This window comes from Nicotiana sylvestris, chromosome 1 (genome assembly GCF_000393655.2).
Source record: "Nicotiana sylvestris chromosome 1, ASM39365v2, whole genome shotgun sequence".
NCBI classification, from domain to species: domain Eukaryota; kingdom Viridiplantae; phylum Streptophyta; class Magnoliopsida; order Solanales; family Solanaceae; genus Nicotiana; species Nicotiana sylvestris.
The window spans coordinates 163,351,705-163,372,992 of NC_091057.1; the positions used below are offsets into that span (position 1 = coordinate 163,351,705).

The following is a 21,288-nucleotide window of genomic DNA, read 5'->3' on the forward strand; positions in this document are numbered from 1 at the left end:
AAATTATTGTCGGACGCATTTGCTGACCCAAAGCTAAATGTCATATTTCAGTTGTTAATGCTCCAAATAGAATAAAGGCCATGAGGGACAGAGTCTATGCCACGCATGAACCGTAACAAACCAATCGGTTCCAAAGATAAAACTCTTTGAAGAAGGAGAGGGACAAATATTCAAAATGGTCATAATAAGGAGGCAAGTACTCTAGAAGAGCACCACGACATAATACTTCATAAGATCTCATGGGAGAGGCTGAGGTACCTGAAAATAATGAGATAAAGAAACCTCAATAAGTTATGTCTTTATTAGGTAATAATGGAACCGACATAAAGTGATCGTCGACGATATTGTTAATATAATGTAGCAATATTATTAATATTGATGAGGATATTGAGCTCAAATCTGTCATGAAATTTGGACAGATAAATGATTGGCCAAAATAAAATAAAATATACGCAATCAAGATTGATTTCACCTGAAAAATGTGAAGTTGGACGGATAGTCCCAACACATGAAAGTATAAAGCCAGTGGAGGTATAAATGTGCTCTTGTGCGAAGAAAGACAAGTCGGTAGACATAAAGACGACTTGTATCACAAGAAGATTTATAAATATCCTGGCATTGATTATATAGAGGCATGTTCTTTTGTGGTGGATGTAGTCATTTCAGGTTTTAATCTGGCAATACATAAAAAAAACTTGATATGCGTATAATGGAAATCATTGAAGGATTTAAATTGTTCTGAAGCATATTATGGTTTCCAAGAAATTTATTAAATAAAGCTTCAATAATCCTTATACATATTGAAACAATCAGGGCGCATGTGGTATAATCACCCGAGAGAATACTTGTTGAAAGAAGGGTACAAGAATAATTCAATTTGTCCTTGTAAAAGGATCCGGATTTGAATTTGTTATAATCGCCGTGTATGTTGATGATTCAAATATCATTAGAATTCCCGGGAGCTTCATAAAGCAGTAGACTGTTTAAAGAAAGAATTTGAAATGAAAGATCTTAGAAAGACAAAATTTCATCTTGGTTTACAAATTGAATATATGAAAGATGAATTTTTTGTCCATCAATCAACATACATTGAAATATTTTAAAGCGATTCTATAGGAATAAAGTACATCCATTGAGTACCCTGATGGTTGTGTGATCACTCGATATAAATAAAGATTCATTCCGATCTCATGAAAATAATGAAGAACTTCTTGATCCCGAAGTACCATATCTTAGTGTAATTGATGCACTAATATATCTTGCTAACACTACAAGGCGTGACATAACTTTTTCATTTAATGTCTTAGCAAGATATAGCTATGCTCCTACAAGGAGACATTGGAATGAAATCAAACACATATTGCGTTATCTAAAAAGGACTACCGATGTGGGTTTATTTTATGGCAATGATTGCAATTCCGATCATGTTGGTTATGCTGATGCGGGGTATTTATCTGACACACACAAGGCTTGATCTCAAACATTGGCGATCAACTAAGCAATCAATCATGGCTACTTCATCTAATCATACTGAGATACTTGCTATTCATGAAGAAAGTCGAGAATGTGTATGGTTGATGTCTATAATACATCTTATTCGAACCAAAAATGATTTGAAGTGTTACAAACTACCCACAATTTTGTATGAAGACAATACATTATGAATAGCCCAATTGAAGGGAAGATTCATAAAAGGAGTTAGGACAAATCGTATTTCACCAAAGTTATTTTCCATATATGATCTTCAAAAGAATGGTGATATCAATGTGCAACAGATTTTTTCAAGTGATAATATGGTTGATTTGTTCACGAAATCACTACCGACGTCAACCTTCAAGAAACTAGTGTACAAGATTGGGATGTGAATGATCAAGTAGTGTAGTCCCCTCCAAATAATGGTTGGGTCAAAAACACGTCTAGTCGTTCTTTGTCGGAAAACTCTTCGTGTTTCCAGTCAAAGAGGGGCAGCTGTAAGCACGTGATTTTTGACCCTCCCCGAGGATTTTCACATTTTTTTAGCATAAATATGTAATTGGGTCTAATATAGCCATTTTAACTATTTTTACTTTATTTCGTTGCAAAAAGAAAAAATCACAAAAATACATATATAAATTTTAGTTTATGTATCTCTCATAAACTTGAAAAAAAAATATACAAAAATTGCGCTTTATTTTGGTACTTTATATAACTTCGAAAATAATCCAAAAATATAGTTCTATTAATGTTGTAGTCCTTTTAATTTCTTAAAAATACAAAAAATATTACTTTATATTTTTTACCTTTATATAAAAACGAAAAGTAAAAAAAATAGTTTTATTGATATTTTGTAGCTATTTTAAATCTTGAAAAATATTTAAAAAGATATAGTTTTGTTTAAATATTAGTCTTATTTTTGTAGTTATTTTGCTTACATAGGATTAGTAAGCAACGTCGTTTTCTTATTCTCGGATCCGGGCAAAAGAATAAAATTCGGGTTCAGACTACCCGCTTTTAGGCCTAATTTTCGGACCTAGCCCATAATAATCCGAGTCCGCCACACGTGGGGAACACGGACGGAATCCCATACACGGGGAACCCCACCACGCGTGGGGAACACAAGCCTCGAACCCCACCACGCGTGGGGCTCATTAGTCTTGGCCAAAGCCACAAATACACGGATTTGGACATTTTTGAAGGGGGGACCAACGAACAGGCTTAAAAATTTTTGGAGGGGAAAAATTGTATACTGTTGATCTTCTTCTTTTTCTTCAAAAGAAGATGAAGCAACCCTAACGATCCCTTCCCTCCGTCGACCCACTATCGTAACCAAACAGGCCCGTCGTCTTCCCCGTCGTCACCCCTCCAAACCAATTAAACCCTAAACCTCCATAGCTGCTCCCTCCTCACTAACAGACCCGTCGACACCCACGCCTCCGCCTCTGTCAAACAGTAACTGTTGTTGCTTGCCCGTCACCCTTCCAAAACCTTTCCGTCACCTCCCTATCGTAACCTCAAAAACCAGTCGCACCACTACTCCCTAACGGCGTCACTGCTCCGACGACCACTGCTGTCCGTCGCCCCCATGTCCAGCGACGCCTCCGGCCATTAAAGACTGCCTGTCGACCACACAGTCGTCGACCAAACAGTCCGTCAGCTTTACGCCAAGCAGCCCTGCGGTGTCGAAGTCGAGTTCCAGTCCAAAGCCCAAAAGTTGAGTCGAGGTCCGGTTCGTCAAGTTTGTTCTGAGGTTTCGTCGTTGTTCCTCGTTCAGTGAGGTCCGGCTTGAGTTCCGTCGAGGTTGTTGTCCGAGGTTTCGTCGCAGGTCCAACGCATCGGACGATAATATCAAGTAGGTCATCTCTGTCCGCGTCCTTCATATTTGTTGTTTAGTAACATGCACATGTGTTTTCTTGAAATACAATCCTAGTTCATGCGAATAGTATGCAAATGAGCGAGACATATTCATATTATGTTTGCAAATTGCTATTTCTTGTTAATTAACTCCGTATGATATCGAAATTTGGTCGTGAATGTATTTCCTTTGTTTCGTCATGTTAAGTAGTTATTCGGCATTTTGTTTCTCCATGTTCAGATTATTGTTATCTAAATGTTTGTCTTAATGGTTGTTTGTACATGTAGTAGTAATGTTAAAATCATAGTAGTAATTTAATCCCGCGAAAAAATACTCGTTTCATCAAATAAGTTTAATCTACAACCCATGACCCCGCAAAGTAGCAAAGAAATGTAGTCATTTTAGCCTTGTCCTTTTTCTAAAAAAAAAGAGAAAAAAAGAATAAATAAATAAATAAAAATGAGACGAGCCTCGCCAAATAAAAAATACAAGCTGCGGGCCCTCTAAATGTATATATTAAATACTTAGATTCCGGGACGGGCCGTTTAGCAAATTTCATGGCCCCACCCAAAATAATAATGCGCTAGTTGCTTTAGGCGCGCCTTTAATAATTTATTCTCCCTAACTCGGGTGCACATTTATGTGACCCAAATCCAAATCTCAGCGGAGCTGAAATGTGTCTCTAAAATCGCGGGTACATTGATTGTAACGTGGTTCGAGATGCATGTCCACGACGTTGCAAATTCCTCTAAAAAATAAGAATGAGATGAGCCTCGCCGAATAAAAATACAAATTGCGGGGCCCTCAGTAAATACTTGTTTAAAATTACTTAGAATTCAGGAGGGTCGTTTAGCGAATTTCACGGCTTCCCCAAAATAACAACGCGATAGTCTCTTTAGGCGCGTGTTTAATATTTTACTTTCTTAAGCCTGGGTGTGCATTTCATGCGACCCGTATCCAAATCCCAAAACATCAAATAAAACGTGTTCCGGATTGTGGGTGCATTTCATGTGACGCAGTCCAAAGACGTGTTTTAAGCGATGTTCACATTTCTTTTAAAAACAATAATAATAAAGCGGTTAAAAGATAAAATTTGCACATAAGTTCATATTTGTATAAAATCAGATAATCAAGCCGAATATAACAGTTGAGCGACCGTGCTAGAACCACGGAACTCGGGAATGCCTAACACCTTCTCCCGGGTTAACAGAATTCCTTATCCGGATTTCTGGTACGCAGACTGTAATATGGAGTCATTCTTTTCCTCGATTCGGGATTAAAATTGGTGACTTGGGACACCCTAAATCTCCCAAGTGGCGACTCTGAAATAAATAAACAAATCCCGTTTCGATTGTCCTTTAATTGGAAAAAAACTCCCTTGCGCCCCCGTGGGTGCGGAAAAAGGAGGTGTGACATCCTTCACTAAGATTTTTTTTCCATAGGATTTTTTCCTAGTAAGGTTTTAACAAGGCACATTATCCTTGGACATCCAAGGGGGAGTGTTATGATAAATATCACATTATGGTGGATGTCTACTCTTCTTCCATGATCTTCATCTCAAATGCTTAATGACATATTCAATGACATATTTTGTATGTTCAATGACATATTTCATGACATTTTTTTCACTTTTTATGTCTATATTAAGGCCTTGTAATAGATAGAAAAATACACACAATTGAAGAAGAAAATCTCTTCCTTCTCTCTATCTCCATTTCTTGTTCATGTTTTACTAAATTGCTTATATTTCTTGTTCATATTTTACTAAATCGCTTTTATTTTATAACATTTTTTACTTTTTGGAGTTTTAATTTTTCCAAATATTCAGCTTTTGAAATGTTGACTATAGAATAGAACATTTTCTCGAAAGCCTGAAGAGCCAACTATATATCACTCCTGTTGTTTAGTTCTTAATAAATTCCTTTTAAATTTACTCATATATACTGAGTAAGGTTTACTTGACTGTATTTAAATTGACTCGTATATCCTGTTTTTATATTGACTGTATATACTCGTATATACAGTCAATTATGGAGGTCGAGCATTAAGGTTGTAGGTTAGGGGAAACTTGTGAATATTTCTACAGCACAATATAGTGAGAATAGCCAGTTAGGAGTTAGACTAAGAATGTAATTGGTCGTCTATTGATGCAGGGCTTTACTTGCTAGTTTTACTATACCAACCATCTATTTCGTATTTCGTATTCTGTATTTCATATCTCTTATATTGCTGTTATTTTATTATGCATTTTTATGGTACTAATATATCGGCTCTTGTTGCTTTTTTTTTTTTGAGCCGAGGGTCTCCTGGAAACAGCCTCTCTACCCTTCGGGGTAGGGGTAAGGTCTGCGTACATATTACCCTCCCCAGACCCCACTTGTGGGATTATACTAGGTCGTTGTTGTTGTTGTTGTTGTTATACTGATTTTACTAATTTTGAATTTGTTACACATACACGTACTTAGGTTTATAATTCACGGAAAACTCTAGTCGGAATACAAATAATTTTTTCATAATCACTAACTTTTCGTTCAATTGTTAAGAAAATTTGAGGAGGTTGTCTTTCAAACTAACAACGAATAGACCACTCGTTGGGCAGAAGAAGAAGCCAGATTATAATAGGGCCAGAAACAGTATCAATGTTGGGTTAAAGACCATCAAAGTAGACACTAAAGTAGAAATGACACCATGTAGCCATTCTAAACGGATGTTATTTAGAAATTAGTCATTGCGTCCTGAATTTCAGTTTAATTTTTTAGACCAAAAATGTCCTGGTTGTCATGAAGTTAAGATTTTTAAGACAAAATAAATACTGGCTAATCTCCAAATAGCATCCCTGAGAAAACAATGTTGACCATCAAACTAACTGGAAATTACGCCGGATGGACTTTTTAAAACCATTGTTTATATTTTAACCCTATTAACATTATATAAAAACTAAAATTAGCTATGAACTTCGTTGCTTATCTGTTATATTGCTCGTAGTTAACAGATTTTTTTGATAATCTATTGCTAATCTGTCACTTAATAGGATTAGCAACGAATTTTTTTATTTAGCTACAAAATTTATCTATCGTTAATTCTTGTTTTTCAATAGTGTAATAAAAGTTTTGATAAATTAACCCTGCGTGAGTTTTATAATTCGATACTAGAGCTTTGAAGCATGTTGCCAGAATTTTCAGTTCTGGCAGCATGCGTCAAAACTCTAGCAGTATGCTTCAAAATTCTAGCATCGTGATTCAAAATTCTAATGGTGTTCTGGCAGCATGCTCTAAATTTTGTCAGTGGGACTATTTTTAAAAAAAAAATTAATGGGATCAAAATATAAACGGCTGCACTAAATAATTCTGCAAATCTTCCTCAAACTAATTACTTATTGGGGAAAAGAATTTGGAACCAAATAAGAAGGATTAATTTAAATAGTCGCCTAATTGAAAATAGCCGATGGATGTATAATATATACATAATCATGTATAATTAGTATATAGTCCATATGGTCCAATTAAAAAATAATAATGAATTCAATTGGCTATTTATGTAAAGATCCGGAAAACACTTTTTGCCTATCGGAATTTGCCGATCCACACTTCTCTACGAAAAGAACAGAAAAGAAGAGGAACGGAATTGGTTCATTATTACATTTTCAAGTGGTTTAGAATTTTGGGATTGAAGATATTACAAAATTTCCTCAATTATTATTATTATTATTATTATTATTATTATTATTATTGTATTTTAAGGTCAGCTACCACGTGGGCAATTTTGAAACACAATTTACTTGTGGCCCGTTTTCTTACCGGGCCAGAAGTCACAATAGAAAAATAATAGAAACAAGGAATACTGGAATTTCGATTACGTACAAAGAAGCAAAAGAAGAAGTTCGATCACCGATTAAACTTCCTCCTCTTTCATTGATTGAAAGGGAAACATTTGTTGTCTACAAATTTCGAAAAATCGTCGGCTTTATAAGCAGACAACATTAGAACTATACATAAGTAGCAGAAAGAGTGTCCCTGATTCAACAGATTCTATCACTAGTTAAATAGTAAAAAGTTTCCTATGTCTAACTAGTCTACAATTCACTTGTATATATAACATGTTCTACACATGCTAATATGATACATGGAATTCTTTCCAGAGCCGTGGAAACAGTCACCAGTGCTTGCATTAGAGTAGACTGTTTACATCATATACCCTTGTGTTGTGGTCCTTCCCCGAACCCTGCTTGAACACAGGGTGCCTTGTGCACCGCTCTACTCTTTTACGATATTCAAATTTTATATAATTTAACATTTATGAGAAAAAACATCTTCCAAGACTTCATGAACCAAATCGTTAAATACTTCAAACTCCAAGTCCAAGCTCAACTCTTGTTTTTCCTCTTCAAACTTGTTCCACCTTGCTTCTCTTTCCATGTCTCTTATGTAGGATTCTCTTTTATCCTCAATCTCCCATTCAAATTTCCCATTGTAATCACCATTGATCCAAAATTTTGCTTCTCTCGTTAGCTTTTCATCACTCTCACCATCATTGTTTTGATGCTTTCTAGTTGTAAACAATTCATGCCAAAAGAAATCAAAGAGAAGCTCATCCACATTGTTTGCTTCACAATCTTCAATTAGTTCCAAGTTAATTGTCTCTTTCAAATTGCTCAACAATTGCTTTGCCTTTTCTTCAATTTCTCGAATTTCTTTCTCCTCCTCTTCTTCTTCTTGTTGTTGTTGTTCTTCTTCAAAGCTGGTGTTTCCTTCGGCAAGACTCTCAAACTGTTGAATTTTTTGCATGAACGTGCTTGTCCTTTCTGTAATGGATGAGATAATATTGTTGTTATTTCATGTGATTTATATTCCATGATATAAACCAAATAAACATGACAATTGGTGGAAACAACCAGAGAAACAATGCATTCTTCAAGTGCAGAATTTTTTTTCTTAATAAATCAGAACTTGTAAATAAATTAGGTGTGTCAGTCTAATTAAGAATATTAATTATACTACTGATAGTAGAAATTTTACACTATCGCTACAATTTAATTGGCTATAATTGTTATTACTCTATTTTTCAGGTTATCTTATTAGGCTTATTTTTATGAAAAGTTACCTCTTATGGTAGGTTAATTTAACTCAATGGTATATGAATTTTGTAAATGTACAAACCTTATACTCAATATAATAAAGACTTACACATTTCTAAAGTAACTGTGACATTTATTACTGGTGACTAATTTAAACTATTATAGTACTATGTTTCTTATCCCATTTTTCTATGTCATATCAAACTGAAGGTAACTAGAAGAAAACTAAGGTAATTGGAGATGGAAACTTACTGTCTAAATTAGCAAGGTTTCGGTGGAAAGAGAAGGCAATTCCTTCTTCATCATCTTCTTGAAATGGAGATTCAAGAACTGAAACTGGGCTGTGTTGCTCATTCTCATCAAAGCACAACTCTTCCTGTTAAATTAAAGAATACCGTCGTTAAATGATATTTTTTAAAAATAAAACATTGGAGAGGAAAATATAGTGATAAATACAAAATAAACAATTTTTTAATTTGGTCACGATATTTTTATCCTAATTGTATTTAATTAAGTGTAGCAAGAAAACATTACAGAGACCATGTCAGCCTGTAGTTGTGGCTATACCAAAAATGACAAAAGAGAGTATTAAACTCGTATATTTCTATAGGGATCCAAAGTTGCATGCAAGATTATGGTTCAATAATTGTATCAATAAACAAATAAAAAAATATATTCACCTTACAATCCCTTTTGATTGCTCTTATAGTTCCCATGCCATACCCACCGACAGTTTCCTCGAATATATTCTTTCTACCAACCTTCTTCATCCCATCTTCTAATTCACCCAAAAATTCACCATTTTCACCCCACCATGACGGTAAATCCTCCGCAGTAAAATCACTGTCGCACCAACTAGTTCTCTTGCTGCTTATGGTGGTGGTTGTGGAGTTAGTTGTGGTGGTGGTGCATCTATTTGGTGAATAAGAAGAATCTAATGGTGTAGATTTCTCATCTACCAAGTCTCTAAATGATTTCCACCGTAGGATGTCTTTGACTTTGACTTTGACTGAGACATCGTGGTTACTACTATGTTGTTTAATTATATTGTCCCTGTGGTTGGTTCTTGTTGATAGTTTTCTTGAAATGCTTAGAGGAAAAATGGAAGGAGATTTGACAGAGGCAAAGGGTAAGAACTTAACAATGTTAATGACCTTGTTAATGGCGGAAATTGTAGCAGTAGCAGCTCTAGATGATCGACTTCTAAGTAATTGATGAGATGAAGCTTTGTTTGACCTAATTCTTGAACCATGAAAATTTGAAATTGTGGACTTGCATAATTTTCGAGGGTGTGACCCAATATCATTAAATGAACAAGAATATGGATCGTCTTGAAGAAGAAAATCTTTGAGCAATTTGGGTCTACGCTCAATTGACAATCTTGCTAGTGGACTAGGAGAAGCCATGGCCAAAATTTTTGTCAAAGAATATGATTTAATTTGTCTTTCTTTCTCTTTTTCTTTGTTTTGGAAGGGTTGAGTTGAAGGAAAGAGTGAAGTTATGTGGATATATATAAGAGGAGAAGAGTGAGAAAGTAAGAGATCTCTTGTAGCATTACTGAGGTCAGATATTTCAATAAAAAATGTTTAATTGATCATTCTTCACGAAGTATAACTCTGTCACTCTTAATAGCTAGCGTTTTAGTTCCCTACCACCAAAAGGTGATGAGATGATATAGGTATTTTTCTACATTAGTCACAGGTTTTAGATTTAATTAAACCCAAAAATAAAAAAAAATCGATAGGGAGTGTATTATTCACTTTTATCGGTTGTCTAAATTACTTACTTCCTCATTTCACTTTTACTTGTTCAGTATTTTAAAAATAGATTCTCACTTTTATTTGTCACTTTTAGCATAACAAGAGAAGATAACTTTTTTTTCCTGTTATACCCACACTATTAATTACTTATTTCAAATTATTTTTTCAAATCCAATAAAAATATGTATCAATTAATATGAGTATTATAGTAAATTATGTATTTTATTTATTATTTCTTAAAGGGCGTGTAAAGTTTATAACGCACAAGTAAAAGTGAACGGAGAGGGTATATTAGTGAAGTTCAAAAGTAGTATCTATTGAAAAAGAAAAAGGAAGAATAAAAGAAAAAAGAGAATGAGAGAGGTAGGTACCAAAGGTGAGAGAACCGATGCAATGGATCGAATCAAGGGAAAGAAGACAAAGCACACGTAGAAGCATGGATGCTTCTAACTAGAGTTTTTTCTATAAATAAATTATTAAAGATGCATTCATAGGATCATAATTTAATAGTAACAATTTAGGAACACAAATTTAATGTAGTAATATTAATTTGGTGGTTGAGGGATGTCGGAGATGAGCCAAAAGAAGCCGAGATTTGACTGACTTTGTTACTTACGGACCATTTCTGCATATCTGTTCTTGTCCTCTTGCGGTTGTTCATCACATGCAAAACCACCGAAATTGCTACGTGCTTGCACTATCAACAAATACTTGATCTTTAATTACTAACGTGCATCACCACATAATATATAAACAATACTGAGAATATAAAAGAAAATTTTCACATTCATTATGTTTAATTTAAATCATACTATATATTAAGTTTCGTTACACAATCAGTTCATATAGAAGTTACTTATATGTAACTTTAATGGAAAAATTACACTATATAGTAGCTTTCAAAATAATAGTCGAAAATATATATATATATATAAACGCACATGCATTTTGTAGGTTATTTACAAAAATTATACAAATTTTATATACCTTTTCGACTACCAAATATAAATAATTTCTGGCGCGGGCTAAAAAGAAAAAAAAAGTCCATCTTTATTTATTAAGTATCTATTAATAACCTATGACGAATGTCATAATAGGTTAAATTTCACTGATAATGTAATATTTTCTTAATACAATAGATTGTAAATATATTCTTTTTATGTTTACTGTAAATTATACTTGCAAATACTCCTGATAGGGCACTTCCTACAAAAGTATCTATACAATCGGATATACATTACACCATGATCAGTATGCATAATTGAAACTTATTGGAAAATATTAGACATAAGGAACTTAATGATGTGGAGAACCTTCAATTTGTCTAAAATATCTGCCGGCTTGTTAAGTTAGTACATGACATTACTTGACATGTTAATAACAAATCTTGCATAATCGATGCAGGATTTTGTTCGCATGATTAACTAATCTGCTACTAATTTGTTTTAAGAAGTGAAAAATGTGCCACCATAAACAAGGATGACTTGTTTGACTTTGTTAACTTTCATGCGGCTTTGTCCTTTAATTTACCAATAAATTGAAAATAAAATAAAATAAAAGGCGTAAATAAGATAGGAGAGGCAAAAACTATTTGGAGTTTGGAGGGTTGTGAATTGAGAAAATGTGAACAAGCATGGAGGGCCTTCCCTTCGTGTTGGATGCAAAAAATAATTAAAAAAGAGCTGCATGCATGGACTTAAACAATTTTGTATTGTTTGCAAATTAATTGGAGGGCAAAAAATTGATATTGAATTGAACTTGTCTCCTTCTACTCCTACAAATAATGGAGATTTGAGTAAGTGGCAAATCGTCATAGGCTTAGTATTTAGGTTCCTGGTTCTCTGCACCAATTAAGGTATCCAATGTTGGTTTTACCTTAGCGCCTACATGACAAGAGGGGTTAGCTCCGAAGAGTGGCGAACCTAGAAATTTTCACAAGAGTATTCAAATTGAAAGAATTAAAAAAAATTCCGGATAAAATATGTTTAATATATATTATGTACCTCTATACCTATATATACAGTGTAATTTTTCGAAACCCCCAAATGTGGGTTCGCCCATGGCCCCGACACCCTCTGCCTACAACTTCAGAGTGTGGGTTTAAGTCAACAAATGAACAATAACTCCAATAAAGAGGGATCGAAAGGGAACCAAAAGGGAGGGAATTAAAAAAAAAACCTTTAACCCCTACATCTGGTGTTGATTTCTTTCCCTCTATTATTAAGTGGTAAAACTTCATACCATTCAAATAGTTATTGACCTATTGCTGTTAGGATCGTAAAAATCAGGTGTCATACGGAAGCTATCTAAGCAAACCTTGAGCAACGATAAATCATACAACAAAGGAGAAATATACCAAAAGAGACACAAACATTTAACGTGGTTCGGTCAACTGACCTACGTCCACCGCGGAGATGAGCAATCCACTATATAAAAAGAGAGTACAAAATATCGAGAGAACAACCTCACGAAGAGGCAAACACAAGTGACACACTAACACTTGTCCCGTAAAATTCTCCCCCTAAACACTACTCTCAAGCCTCTATGGCTACATTGTGGATGCTACTGAATGAGAAGGACGGATCTTCAATTTATAGAACTCCAAACTTTTTCCTACAAGAAAAAGGACTAGCCAAGTATAGGAGAATTATAATTTCCTTCTACAAAAAGGAAAATCCAATTAAGGTAATTATATTGCTCTTTCCTTCAACAAATAGGAAAACCAAATATGGTAAGAAAATTATGACAAACACCTAACAATTCTCCCCCTTGGCCGGAATTTTCTGACAAAATAAACTTGATCCACCTTTTTCACATAGTCTTCAACAGGTCGCATCTCCAAATCTCCACCACAAAGTTTGTCTCAACGTGCGTAGCACACCGGTCAAATTTCTCAGACAAAAATTACGATTATCATCAAATATGTTGCGGCTAGAACTGAACTCGCCAAGATGAACCTGTCTTGAACCTCGCTCTGATACCACTTGTTATGTCGAGGAAGAGGCAAACCCGAAAATAAAGAAGATAAAGAACACCAAATTTTAACGTGGAAAACCCTTCGAATCGAAGGTAAAAACCACGGGATCACAAAGATCCAAAAAGCTCCACTATAATAATAAGAGAGTTACAAAAGTTCTCCAAATTGACTACACAACAAGTGCCAAACACGGAGCAACAATAGCAACAAGAGCAACAACTAATCAATTGAAGAAAGAGTATAATCCACAAAAATGAAGTTGTTGTTCGAAGCTTGAAATAAGATACTACAAGCCTCCAAATCCGATCTTCACCGTTCAAATCCAAGACCAAGATGTTGAGAACACTCAGTTAAAATTTTAGCCCGATCCGACGGTTAACGAATCAGAAAACGTGATTTGAAATTGGCTGGTTGGAATAAAAATCTGCAGCAAAACAAATATTTTTCTTCTCTCTTCTCTCTTGACGAAAGCTCTCTCAAAAACCACTCTTATGTGCTTAAGTCTTTCAAAAACTTGTATCAATAAGCATAGAATAATTCTCCAAGGTTGTCCTATTTATAGATCATGAGTGGTGTTTTCTCTTAAAGCCAAAACCCACTCAAAATAGGAATAAACCGAATCCAATTCCAAATAGGAATGGAAACCAAAAGAGAATAGGATTAGGCCATTGGGCCTTTGGCTGGACAACATGGGCATGTGCCCAACAAACTCCCCCTCCAGCTAAGGGGCCAAATGTGTCTTCAAGTAGAGGAACTATTGACAGGCTCCATGCCTGTCAATTTTCTACAAAATTCATGTTTATTTGCAACCACCGCCTTTGTTAGCATATCCGAAGGATTTTCATCAGTGTGTATCTTCTCAACCTCAAATAATTTCTCTTCCGCGGCCATTCTTATCCAATGATACTTTCTATTTATATGTTTGGTCTTAGAATGAAAAGTGGAGTACTTGGTGAGACAGATAGCACTGTGATTATCACAAAATAAGATGTACCTTGGCTGCTCATAGCCAAGATCATTAATAAACTCCTTCATCCATAATAGTTCTTTGGCACCTTCTGTGACAACAATATATTCGACTTCTGTAGTGGATAGAGCTATGCACTTCTGTAGTCTAGATTGCCAAGAAACAGCCCCCCTGCAAAAGTGATCAAATAACCGGAAGTGGATCTTGTATTATCAAGATTGCCCCTAAATCAGAGTCTGTGTAACAAACAAGTCAGGCTTGTCATTGCCAAAGCACAGCTTTAAATCTGCAGTACCTTTCAAATACCTTAATATCCATCTTACTACATCCCAATGTTCTTTTCCAGGATTAGAAAGGAATCTACTAACAGTACCAACGACATGTGCAATATCTGGTTTAGTGCAAACCATAGCATACATCAAGCTACCAACGGCAGAAGAGTAAGGAATACGAGACATCTCCTTTTTCTCTTCATCAGTAGATGGACTCTGACTAATACTCAATTTGAAGTGTTTAGTAAGAGGAGTACTAACCACTTTTGCATCTGTCATATTGAACCTCCTGAGTACCTTCTCAATGTATTGCTTTTGGGACAGAAATAACTCATTTCTATCTCTGTGTCGGTGGATTTGAATGCCCAAGATTTTCTTTGTTGGCCCCAAGTCCTTCATCGCAAATGATTTACACAACTACTTCTTAAGGACTGCAATTCTAGATTTATTCTTGCCAACAATAAACATGTCGTCCACGTAGAGCAATAAAATAATAAAATCATCATCAGAGAACTTCTGGAAGAATACACAGTGGTCTGAAGAAGTTTTCTTGTACCCTTGTTCTTCTATGACAAATTCAAACTTCAAATACCATTGCCTTGGAGCTTGTTTCAATCCATACAAGCTCTTTTTCAATTTGTAGACATAATTTTCTTTTCCCTTAGTTACAAAGCCCTCAGGTTGCTCCATATAAATCTTCTCATCTAAATCACCATGGAGAAAAGCAGTCTTGACATCCATTTGCTCAACCTCTAAAGACGACGGAGTTCGGGGCTGAGCAACTTGAATTTTCTGTTAATATATTTCAATGTATCTCGTTGTATTTCCATGTATTTTATTGTATTCATTGTCTTTTTTTCTTATATTTCAATGTATCTCGTTGTAGTACATGTATTTCATTGTATTCACTGTATCGTTGTATTCCATGAATGTATTCATATATTTTTTAATTTATATAATTTATATATTTAGATGTATTATATAATTTCTCTGAAGATTGCTATGTTTTTGGGGTGTTTTTTGGTTGAGAATCTTTTTTATAACTGGAAATACAAAATTTGTGTGTTATAATTGAGTTTGTTGAGTTATATTAGGAGTTTATTATATTAATTGATTCACTTTCCATTTAAAAAGAGTGTAATCCCCTATTTCACGCCGTAAATACAGACGAATACAATAATAATCTGTCCAGCTGTAATCACATATTTCACGCCATTAATACGATCGAATATATTCGAATACAACAACTAATTAGCTTAAATACATCTAATACATTGCCTTGCGAAAATTTCTCTACTTTTAAATAGGATGGTAAAAGTGGCTACCTAGTGCCATTTCTAAGAAATTGTTTACCATTGGGCTTTATTACGAGAAAAGAGCCCAAGCGATTCTACAACGGCTAAAATTCCCCTTCTTCCTCATCCTCTGTCTCAACTTGCAATTTTAGAAGATATCTTTTTCCAATTTCTGAAAGATAATAACTTCATGAGAGTATGAAATGGGGGTGGTTGGAAACTTCTGGGAATTGCTGAAACCGTATGGTCGAGCAGAAGGGTTTGATTTCTTGAGAAACAAACGTGTAGCAGTGGACTTGTCATATTGGATCGTTCAGCAAGAAACTGCAGTACTCAAAGCCCACATTCGTAATCCTCATATAAGACTCACTTTTTTCCGTACCATCAATCTCTTCTCTAAGGTACACACTATACTTACATGCACCCAACTAAAGTTTTGTGGGTTTGTGTTCTATTTCTTAAAAGAAAAGAGCAATATTTTTTCCTGGGTTTCTGTGTCTCTGTGTGTGTGTGTTGTATTATTGAGCTTACTTAACAAATGTATGCATGGTATCTTTGATCATCATTGTTAAGACTGTGTAAATTAATCAAATTTAAATAGGTGGAGTTAATGTAAAGACCTTATGAACGTAAGAAAGAACATTCATTGTAAAGACTTTCTTTTTCTGTAATTGTTTCTTAATGGGAGCAAATGGGTGCTTCTCTGCCAACTTTAGTTGAGGAAATGTTGTCTGTGATGATTTTTTGTAGTTTGGGGCATTTCCCGTTTTCGTCGCAGATGGTACTGCATCACCGCTAAAGTCTCAGGCAAGGATTGCACGCTTTTTCCGGGCATCAGGAATTAAATTATCGAGTTTGCCAGCGGCTGAGGAGGGCATTTCAATTGAAAGGAACAAGGCATTTCAGAAATGCGAACAAGAATGTGTGGTAAATTTGATTTAGTAATTTCTGTTTTACTCTGAATTGATATTGTCACTATTATTCAGTATTATACCTGTCTAGGGCTCTTTAATCTGTAAAAAGTAGTTGTCACCAACAAGTCTTTGTTATTATAGCAAAGAGTGGGCTTTGAGAATTTTTTTGGATAACATAAAGCCGAGAAATTGGGTAGTAGGAGCTATTCACATGCTTTATTTTAAAGCAGCAAGTAAGATAAGCCATCATATTCTTTTTTAGTATTGTACCGTGCCTTAATATCTCAATTTTCACTGACCAAACATAGGTGAATATTGCAAATTTTATTGTCTTTCATGCTGCTTTTGGCTGTTTTCCACAAAATGCTAAGGCTTATCGTTCACTCTTTTTAGATGGTAGGCGTAATTTTACATAGAAGTTACTGGAAATACGAGAGGGTGTGACTTAATGCAACTCCCCATTTTAGATTGCTACAAGGTCAATTCAGGCAGATCATGTATATAACTTGTATTAGAGGAGAAAAATTGAAAGATTGAATTTAGTTTAGCTTGATCCCTGGAAAATGCGGGGATGTTTAGCCCTAATCTCCTTTACAGGCAGCACAGTCTCTTATCATTGACTTTATCGATTCTTCTTTACTTTACAAGCCACCACACACACGGAAGTTCTTATTCTTTAGATGGTTTGAGTGAGCTCTACCTTCCACTCTCGCATATAACTGCTAATTTATCATGTTTCAGTTGTTAGCTAAAGTATAAATTGCTCTGTTCCATTAGGAGCTTCTTGAACTACTTGGGGTGCCAGTCCTAAAAGCAAAAGGAGAAGCTGAAGCACTCTGTGCACAATTGAATCAAGAAGGACAAGTTGATGCTTGTATTACTGCTGATAGCGATGCATTTCTTTTTGGAGCCAAATGTGTTATAAAAAATATCCAACCCAACTCCAAAGTAAGTATGTTTTCATCCTTTCTCATGACGCCATGGTTAAAGTAGATGCTATTACGATGTTCACAGTTTTTTTTAATGTGGTACAAGACATGCAAATTTACTTATTAAAAGAAATATATGCAGGTGTAAACTCTTTTTTTTCTAATGTTGTATGTAAATGTGGTATGGGCATATGAAAGATGTAAACTCTTCTTTATTGTATTCGTAAATTTATTTCCCTTTCATTTTTATTTTCTGTGTATAAGGATATGTTGGATGCATATTTCTACTGCATGCATGTTTGTTTCTTTGCTCTTTATTAATATTCTTTTACTTCTACAATAATGTTAATTTTATAACATCAATTTTTAAAGAATGACATTATGATTTAAGCTTTTTCTGGTTTCTGCACCAATATCCGTAATATATGTTTCATGTGACAACAATTTATAGTAGTTATAAAGAGCAGTTTATAAAAGAGATAAATATACTAATGGTACTCTTTTGTAGTTCTTGTAGTTTCTTATTGATATTTAGTTTAGTACTTTAAAATTTTCATACCTTTCTTGCCTTGGTTTCCAACTAATAGTTTCTATCAGAAGGGATATGCTACTATAACTTTTGATAAGTATGTTCATGAACTTTGTGTTGTAGGAAAGGCCTTCAGAGTGTTTATCTAGTGAAATAAGTTGATACAGTATCATGCCTTTCGGGGGGAAATGCCCACAAATTTTGGTGAAGGGACCATTTGACTGCTATCACATGGTGTATATTGATCTAAATTCACTCTTTCATGAAGATGCATCTAATGTTTGGTGCAGGAACCACTTGAGTTCTATCACATGTCAGATATTGAGTCTGGTCTTGGGCTGAGGAGGAATCACTTGATAGCAATTTCACTTTTGGTAGGAAATGACCACAACTTGATTGGTGTGCCTGGAATCGGACTTGAAACAGCACTCCGTTTCGTCAAATCTTTCAGTGAAGATGAGATCTTGTCTAGGTTTGTATTACATTTGAATTGAATGAGCAGGTGAATTATTGGACAAGGAGAGTCAGTGAAGATATTTCTTTTTGGTATTCAAAGTGTTGGTATAAAGGCTATGGTTAGTGGCTTGAGAGTGCCCTTTACTGTTTAATTGTCCATTATTCAGGTTGCAGGAAATAGGCAGAGGGGATGTACAGGTGCTTCAGCGTGATGTCAACTTAGACTGTAATTATATACCCGGTTCAGATGAGAGCCCTTGGAAGACCAAAGTGCAACACTGTTCGTTCTGTGGGCATCCTGGTAGCAAGAAAGCTCACCACAAGTTTGCTTGTCAGGATTGCAGTTCCACTGCCAACGAGGGTTGCATTCAGAAACCATCGGGCTTCAAGTGTAATTGTTCCTCGTGTGATTTGGTATATCTGAAACACACTGCTTCATTGATCTTTTATTGAAATGATATATCATCCTGTCAGACTTCTTATTCGGGCATTTCCTTCTGGGCTTATATGACAGGATAATAAAGAAAAAGAACAGAAAAGAAATGAGAATTGGCAGATTAAAGTTTGCAGAATGATCGCCTCGGAGCAGAATTTCCCAAACAATGAGATTACAGAAATGTACTTGAACAAACACCAGCAGTCTGGTGAGTAAACTGGCAATGATAAAACGATACGTTTAGAGAAAGAGACTGGAAAAAACTAGTACAATTTTTATGTGAACAAAAACTAGTATACAATTTAACGGAAAACAGTCTCTGAAATCTTTTCTCTCCTCTTTGTTCTCATGATATTGAAGGTTGGCTTTTCTTTGAATACTAAATTTTTGTCACTGATTCGGGAAAGTCTTATTCTCTTCTTTTTTCCATAGAATCAACTCTGGTTGTTGAGTTTCTTCTGACATTATATTTTAGGTCAATGTCCCGGAAAAATCTTCTTTTCTTCTTTTTCTTCATAATATCAGAGTTTGGGTATTGACTCCTTATCTGAAAATTGAAATAGAAATCCACTAATTTGGAAACTTTCCTTGGTTTAAAATTTCCTAATTCAATGTTTAGTCTTAATTTACCTTATTTTAATAGTCTAAACTCCTAATATAAGGAGCTCTCTTGCATACCGCAAATCAATTCAAGACAAGTTCTTTTCTTTTTCCTATATTTTACTATACTTTGTTCACCGAATCACCGCCATGGCAATTTTGTAGCAGATGGTGATTATCATTTAACATGGTCAAGTCCAAAGACAGATATGCTAGTTGATTATCTGGCTTATTATCAGCACTGGGAGCCATCTTATACACGACAAAGAATGCTTCCTATGTTATCCACCATATTTCTAAGAGACGTGGCCTCAAATTCAAAAGATCAATTGTTATGCGGACAGTATGAATTTGATTCCATTCAGCGGGTAAAGACAAGATTTGGACATCAACTTTACGTAATCAATTGGAAGAAAACGACACGTGAAATGAGCAATGAAATCTGCATCCCCTCTGAAAACCCTGATATGGAGCAGGAGCTGAGGATAGCTGATGACGGGTCGAAAGATTTGCTCGATGAGCCTGAGGTTCTACAGATTCATATCAAGGACGGATGCAGCTTTTTATCAACTGAAGAAGATATGGAGCTTGTACAGAGTGCTTTTCCAGAAAAGGTTTCCCAGTTCTTGAGAGATAAGGTGAAGAATAATGTACTTTTTTCTCTACCCTACTTTGATCCCCCGCCCTATTCCGTTCTGCAATGGTGTTTGTTTTATTTACCAAATGCTCATTTATGATATCCCAGGAGTTAAAAGAAACAAAATCAAGTAGAAAAAGATCAGTGAAGCCTGAAAATTCAGAATCACCGAGAGGCGTTCAACTCAGCATTACCAACTTCTACCGATCATCCAAAGTCCAGGCAACGCCTGGGGAGAATGAATCTCGAAGTTCCAAGATTAGTGCGGATACTTCTGGAGAGAGAGATAAAGAACCCATCCGAAACTACTCCAAGTCTGCTAGACGCAAGCTTTTGTTCGGTTAGCCATGAGGCACGATCCAATACCTTTGTGTCCTGTAAATTGGTTTGTCACAGTTATGTGTATATTGATCTTTTAGTTTGGTTTCTCTCCCATTTGGTAAATGCAAGCTCATTTGTAAATGAGGTAAATAAATATAGATGAGGTTTTTTTTTTGTGGGGGGGACAGTTGTCACAATGAGGTAAATGCAAAGCTCACTTGTGAATGAGGTAAATGTGTATGTGAGTTTTTGCAGCAATGGGGCGTTGTAGTGATTCATTTGTCATGGTAATAACATGTCTCCTCTGCTTACTTGTGTAACTTGGGGACTAGTATACATAAAGTGGCAGTATCCAACACCATTATCATCCACCCCTTTAACGGTTAACCATTCATATTTTTCAATCCCCAGTTTGCCGCCATAAAAAATATATAAGCGTTATCTCTTCCTTATTTTTTTTGGTCTTTGTTAAAGTAAAGCTAATAATATCCTTATAAATTTGTTTGAGGGATGCAAGAGTATCATACTTCATACATAATAATATGTAAAATTACTTGAACGAGGAACCAAATAGGAAAAAGAAAAAGAAAAAGTGGGATCCCCGACCAAAATAAAAAACAAATCATGAAACAAGCAGCGAATACTCGTATATTTTTCATATATTTGATGAACTTCTAAACACTCTCAATACCCTATTTAAAAAGGGATCTACGCAATTTCAATTTCACCTTTTAGAAATTTGCACAAATAGGATACTTCGGTGCCACTCTGGATTTTTTGACTCGTTAGG

General features: G+C 35.1%; 2 protein-coding genes across 3 annotated transcripts; one reads left to right on the forward strand and one right to left on the reverse strand.

Moving 5' to 3' along the window:
• Positions 1 to 7,156: 7,156 nt before the first annotated feature.
• On the reverse strand, positions 7,157 to 9,933 carry LOC104230352 (uncharacterized). Its single transcript, XM_009783130.2, has 3 exons — positions 9,086 to 9,933; positions 8,658 to 8,781; positions 7,157 to 8,132 (listed from the first exon to the last, which is right to left on the reverse strand). The coding sequence occupies exons 1-3, from the start codon at positions 9,809 to 9,811 to the stop codon at positions 7,618 to 7,620; spliced, it is 1,365 nt and encodes a 454-aa protein (XP_009781432.1). The 5' UTR covers positions 9,812 to 9,933; the 3' UTR covers positions 7,157 to 7,617.
• A 5,853-nt stretch (positions 9,934 to 15,786) lies between these two features.
• LOC104230353 (flap endonuclease GEN-like 1) lies at positions 15,787 to 20,807 on the forward strand. 2 transcript variants are annotated; one of them, XM_009783131.2, is made up of 8 exons: positions 15,787 to 16,077; positions 16,427 to 16,603; positions 17,368 to 17,538; positions 18,339 to 18,520; positions 18,672 to 18,918; positions 19,019 to 19,148; positions 19,706 to 20,178; positions 20,286 to 20,807. In XM_009783131.2, the coding sequence occupies exons 1-8, from the start codon at positions 15,880 to 15,882 to the stop codon at positions 20,520 to 20,522; spliced, it is 1,815 nt and encodes a 604-aa protein (XP_009781433.1). In that variant the 5' UTR covers positions 15,787 to 15,879; the 3' UTR covers positions 20,523 to 20,807. The 2 variants fall into 2 exon arrangements, with proteins under 2 accessions (XP_009781433.1, XP_009781434.1); XM_009783132.2 differs by having other exon boundaries at positions 19,709 to 20,178.
• The last annotated feature ends 481 nt before the right edge of the window (positions 20,808 to 21,288 follow it).

What these genes read in the sequence shown, in the direction of transcription:
- LOC104230352 (XM_009783130.2), bottom strand. Translation starts at nt 9,811, where the DNA reads ATGGCTTCTCCTAGTCCACTAGCAAGATTGTCAATTGAGCGTAGACCC. An exon ending in CAATCAAAAGGGATTGTAAG is followed by an intron (nt 8,782 to 9,085) that starts GTGAATATATTT and finishes TTAATTTAACAG; the next exon opens with GAAGAGTTGTGCTTTGATGA. An exon ending in AAACCTTGCTAATTTAGACA is followed by an intron (nt 8,133 to 8,657) that starts GTAAGTTTCCAT and finishes CATCCATTACAG; the next exon opens with AAAGGACAAGCACGTTCATG.
- LOC104230353 (XM_009783131.2), top strand. Translation starts at nt 15,880, where the DNA reads ATGGGGGTGGTTGGAAACTTCTGGGAATTGCTGAAACCGTATGGTCGA. An exon ending in GAAGATGAGATCTTGTCTAG is followed by an intron (nt 18,521 to 18,671) that starts GTTTGTATTACA and finishes TCCATTATTCAG; the next exon opens with GTTGCAGGAAATAGGCAGAG. An exon ending in CCCAGTTCTTGAGAGATAAG is followed by an intron (nt 20,179 to 20,285) that starts GTGAAGAATAAT and finishes ATGATATCCCAG; the next exon opens with GAGTTAAAAGAAACAAAATC.